Source organism: Oncorhynchus mykiss, chromosome 15, assembly GCF_013265735.2.
Source record: "Oncorhynchus mykiss isolate Arlee chromosome 15, USDA_OmykA_1.1, whole genome shotgun sequence".
NCBI lineage: Eukaryota > Metazoa > Chordata > Actinopteri > Salmoniformes > Salmonidae > Oncorhynchus > Oncorhynchus mykiss.
Genome location: NC_048579.1, coordinates 56366580 through 56372579, shown reverse-complemented (window position 1 = coordinate 56372579; position 6000 = coordinate 56366580). Strand labels below are relative to the sequence as shown.

Here is a 6000-nt window from a genome sequence, read left to right as displayed (position 1 = left end):
TGGTCGTCTTCCCCACCTGTTCTCTCAGGCTTACAGACACCAGCTCAGAGATGGTAACAATCTGCTGGGGCCACACTAGCTAGTCCAGTACTTGTGGTCTGGGAGAGGAGAGCTGTGTGGTGATGGTTCAGTACTGATGCTACCCCATCACACACATAAAGTTGATCAAAGACGAGAAGAGAGGAGAGAAGAGAAGAATGAAAAGAGAACATTTTGAAACGGGTCCTTACCTCTGTATGGGTCCAGAGAGGTCACTGGCCTCCTGCCTGTTAGAGGAGACAGAGAGAGAGAAAGAGAGAGAGAGAGAGAAACATGGGATGAGTTCAGTTAAAAGGCTCCGGTATAAAATGCATGTGTGTGTTTTGTGTGAGGTGTATATTACTTGTGTGTTGGTGTGTGTGTGTCCATAAATGCTTTAAGTTCACAGCGGTATTAAACATCTCCACAGATAAAAGACGTGAAATAAACCAAGCTCAGTAATCCTTGACTCAGGGGAATAACACACACACACACACACACACACACACACACACACACACACACACACACACAATATATAGGTCTCATTCTGTCCCAAGTAATCTGAGTGAACAGAGTGGCCCGTCTCTATTTCCTGTTCCACCGGGTCTCCATCCTCTCCCTCTTTTTCATCTTCCTTTTTATCCCTCTGTTCTTCCTACTGCGTGGAAATAAATTGGTCCCTGGGCCCTGCCAGTGGAGACTCAACTCTCCTGTTTGTGTGTCCACACAATTGTGCACATACACACTTGTCACACTTCCTCTCTTCTAGAGCAGCAAGCTGCAGCCTATTAGTGTGCTTTGTGTCTCATAGATAAAGCATTAGCTATTCCCTTATTAATAATGTGTGTGTGTGTGTGTGTATGTGTGTGTGTGTGTGTGTGTGTGTGTGTGTGTGTGTGTGTGTGTTTTATGATGAAATGTGGGGGAAACACAAAGACGGCTATCCGCTCCCCAGCACAGTGGCCAATCGCCAGTCTTCTGCATTTTGCATTTCAAAGGCTTACGTTTTGTCCGTTTCATCTCAGATCATGATGCTAACTAACCCACCCATTATTCAACTACACACACACACGGGCATGTACGCACACACATACAAAGACATGCAACCCATACACTGACTGTACAAAACATTAGGAACACCTGCTCTTTCCATGACAGCCTGACCAGGTGAATCCAGGTGAAAGATATGATCCCTTATTGAGGTCACTTGTTAAATCCACCAATCAGTGTAGATGAAGGGGAGCAGACAGGTTAAAGAAGGATTTTCAAGCCTTGAGACAATTGAGACAAGGATTGTGTGTGTGTACCATTCAGAGGGTGAATGGGCAAGACAAAAGATTTAAGTGCCTTTGAATGAGGAATGGTAGTAGGGGCCAGGTACACCGGTTTGTGTCAAGAACTGCAACGTTGTGGGTGTTTTCACACCCAACAGTTTCCTGAGTGCATCAAATGGTCCACCGGGGGTACGGGGGTTGCAACTGAACATTAGGAAGGTGTTCAGTGTACATAACTCACTCAACCATACACAACTGAACATTAGGAAGGTGTTCAGTGTACATAACTCACTCAACCATACACACTTGCAAGCAGATGCAAATTAAGATTCTCCCACATCCACGCCAAAATGTATAGCCACCCCCTTATCATTCTATTGGCCATTACACCATCTGTACACCGTGAACTATGAAGAGAACATCTGACACACACACACACACACACACACACACACACACACACACACACACACACACACACACACACACACACACACACACACACACACACACACACACACACACACACACACACACACACACACACACACACACACACAGCACCGTTGGTAGGAGCGTTGGACCAGTAACTGAAAGGTTGCTGGATGGAATCCCCAAGCTGACAAGGTAAAAATGTGTCGTTCTGCCCCATGTTAAACCACTGTTCCCTGGGTGCTGATGATATGGATGTCGATTAAGGCAGCCCCCAGCACCCCTCTGATTCAGAGGGGCTGGGTTAAATGCGGGAGACACATTTCAGTTGAACAAATGACTAGGTATCCCCCTTTCCCTGGAATCCTGCCAACAATGCATCAAAGCATGAAAAAATACATATATCAAAGCTCCATTGTACAGCTTAATGACCGTGGCAGCTCTGGCATGGAAGGAATATCAGAGCTTGACAGCAATGTTAGATCACGGTCCTGTACATTACAGTACAGTACACTGCCCCATACGGACTCCATAATAATTGAAGTCTGCTGTGCATCAATTCACCATTGAAGTCGGAAGTTTACACACACCTGAGCCAAATACATTTCCACTCAGTTTTTCACAATTCCTGACATTTAATCCTGTCTTAGGTCAGTTAGGATCAACACTTTATTTTAAGTGAAATGTCAGAATAATAGTAGAGAGAATTATTTATTTCAGCTTTTATTTCTTTCATCACATTCCCAGTGGGTGAGAAGTTTACATACACTCAATTTGTATTTGATAGCATTGCCTTTAAATTGTTTAACTTGGGTGAAATGTTTCAGGTAGCCTTCCACAAGCTTCCCACAATAGGTTGGGTGAATTTTGGCCCATTCCTCCTGACAGAGCTGGTGTAACTGAGTCAGGTTTCTAGGCCTCCTTGCTCGCACACGCTTTTTCAGTTCTGCCCACAAATGTTCTATAGGATTGAGGTCAGGGCTTTGTGATGGCCACTCCAATACCTAGACTTTGTTTTCCTTAAGCCATTTTGCACAACTTTGGAAGTATGCTTGGGGTCAGTGTCCAATTGGAAGACCCATTTGCGACCAAGCTTTAACTTCGTGACTGATGTCTTGAGATGTTGCTTCAATATATCCACATGAATTTCCTCCCTCATGATGCCATCTATTTTGTGATGTGCACCAGTCCCTCCTGCAGCAAAGCACCCCCACAACATGATGCTGCCACCCCCGTGCTTCACGGTTGGGATGGTGTTCTACGGCTTGCAAGCCTCCCCCATTTTCCTCCAAACATAACGATGTTCTTTATGGCCAAACAGTTCTATTTATGTTTCATCAGACCAGAGGACATTTCTCAAAAAAGTACAATCTTTGTCCCCATGTGCAGTTACAAACCGTAGTGTCAGTGGCTTCTTCCTTGCTGAGCAGCCTTTCAGGTTATGTTGATATAGGACTTGCTTCACTGTGGATATAGATACTTTTGTACCCGTTTCCTCCAGCATCTTCACAAGGTCCTTGTGTTCTGTTATTTTCGAACCAAAGTACGTTCATCTCTAGGAGACAGAACGCGTCTCCTTCCTGAGCGGTATGACGACTGCGTGGTCCCATGGTGTGTATACTTGCATACTATTGTTAGTAAAGATGAACGTGGTACCTTCAGGAAATTGAAGGTACCACGTTCATCTGTACAAACAATAGTATGCAAGTATAAACACCATGGGACCACGCAGCCGTTTGTTTGGAAATTGCTCCCAAGGATGAACCAGACTTGTAGAGGTCTACAATTTATTTTCTGAGGTCTTGGCTGATTTCTTTTGATTTTCCCATGATGTCATGCAAAGAGGCACTGAGTTTGAAGGTAGGCCTTGAAATACATCCACAGGTACACCTCCAATGGACTCAAATGATGTCAATCAGAAGCTTCTAAAGCCATGACATAATGTTTAAAGGTACAGTGTATGTAAACTTCTGACCCACTGGAATTGTGATACAGTGGATTATAGGTGAAATAATCTATCTGTAAACAATTGTTGGAAAAATTACTTGTGTTATGCACAAAGTAGATGTACTAACCGACATGCCAAAACTATAGTTTGTGAACAAGAAATTTGTGGAGTGGTTGAAAAACGAGTTTTAATGACTCCAACCTAAGTGTATGTAAACTTCCGACTTCAACTGTGACTTATGATAACACAGTCATTAGCCTCAACAGACTAGATATTACACCACTACCATGGTGGAGAAAATAAAGACCAAAGTCAATGTAGATTGAATGGTTATTTTGCGTTACATTAGCGTTGTGGTCGTGCTGTGGGTGTTTGCAGGTGGCAGGACCCTGCTATGATCTGACAGGCATTCAGACAGGCATATTTGGCAATTTCACAGTCACTGAGGCTGCTAAATTAGAGCTGCATCACTGGAGAAACAAGGAGCCAGCTGCCAACACACTAAGATATATCCCTCCCTGGTTACCCTGTTAACATGGTCCTCACAGAGACACACTAAGATATATCCCTCCCTGGTTACCCTGGTTACATGGTCCTCACAGAGACACACTAAAATATATCCCTCCCTGGTTACCCTGTTAACATGGTCCTCACAGAGACACACTAAGATATATCCCTCCCTGGTTACCCTGTTAACATGGTCCTCACAGAGACACACTAAAATATATCCCTCCCTGGTTACCCTGTTACATGGTCCTAGCAGAGACACACTAAAATATATCCCTCCCTGGTTACCCTGGTTACATGGTCCTCACAGAGACACACTAAAATATATCCCTCCCTGGTTACCCTGTTAACATGGTCCTCACAGAGACACACTAAGATATATCAATCCCTGGTTATCCTGGTTACATGGTCCTCACAGAGACACACTAAGATATATCCCTCCCTGGTTACCCTGTTAACATGGTCCTCACAGAGACACACTAAGATATATCCCTCCCTGGTTAACCTGGTTACATGGTCCTCACAGAGACACACTAAGATATATCCCTCCCTGGTTACCCTGTTAACATGGTCCTCACAGAGACACACTAAAATATATCCCTCCCTGGTTACCCTGTTAACATGGTCCTCACAGAGACACACTAAGATATATCCCTCCCTGGTTACCCTGGTTACATGGTCCTCACAGAGAGACACTAAGATATATCCCTCCCTGGTTACCCTGTTAACATGGTCCTCACAAAAACACACTAAGATATATCCCTCCCTGGTTACCCTGTTAACATGGTCCTCACAGAGACACACTAAGATATATCCCTCCCTGGTTACCCTGGTTACATGGTCCTAGCAGAGACACACTAAGATATATCCCTCCCTGGTTACCCTGTTAACATGGTCCTCACAGAGACACACTAAGATATATCCCTCCCTGGTTACCCTGGTTACATGGTCCTCACAGAGACACACTAAGATATATCCCTCCCTGGTTACCCTGGTTACATGGTCCTCACAGAGACACACTAAGATATGTCCCTCCCTGGTTACCCTGTTAACATGGTCCTCACAGAGACACACTAAGATATATCCCTCCCTGGTTACCCTGTTAACATGGTCCTCACAGAGACACACTACATGATATATCCCTCCCTGGTTACCCTGGTTACATGGTCCTCACAGAGACACACTAAAATATATCCCTCCCTGGTTACCCTGGTTACATGGTCCTCACAGAGACACACTAAGATATATCCCTCCCTGGTTACCCTGTTAACATGGTCCTCACAGAGAGACACTAAGATATATCCCTCCCTGGTTACCCTGGTTACATGGTCCTCACAGAGACACACTAAAATATATCCCTCCCTGGTTACCCTGTTAACATGGTCCTCACAGAGACACACTAAGATATATCCCTCCCTGGTTACCCTGGTTACATGGTCCTCACAGAGACACACTAAAATATATCCCTCCCTGGTTACCCTGTTAACATGGTCCTCACAGAGACACACTAAGATATATCCCTCCCTGGTTACCCTGGTTACATGGTCCTCACAGAGACACACTAAAATATATCCCTCCCTGGTTACCCTGGTTACATGGTCCTCACAGAGACACACTACATGATATATCACTGGTTACCCTGTTACATGGTCCTCACAGAGACACACTAAGATATATCCCTGGTTACCCTGTTAACATGGTCCTCATAGAGATACACTAAGATATATCCCTCCCTGGTTACCCTGTTAACATGGTCCTCACAGAGACACACTACATGATATATCCCTGGTTACCCTGTTAACATGGTCCTCATAGAGA

General features: G+C 44.6%; 1 protein-coding gene across 1 annotated transcript in view; it reads right to left on the bottom strand.

Annotated features, from left to right (window-relative positions):
- Positions 1 to 6000, bottom strand: part of LOC110490359 (CUGBP Elav-like family member 2) — a 247022-nt gene that overhangs the window by 173748 nt on the left and 67274 nt on the right. The window contains exon 2 of the mRNA XM_036944699.1: positions 231 to 266. Within this exon, the coding sequence (XP_036800594.1) occupies positions 231 to 266 (36 nt within the window). The remainder of the gene's footprint in view (positions 1 to 230; positions 267 to 6000) is intronic.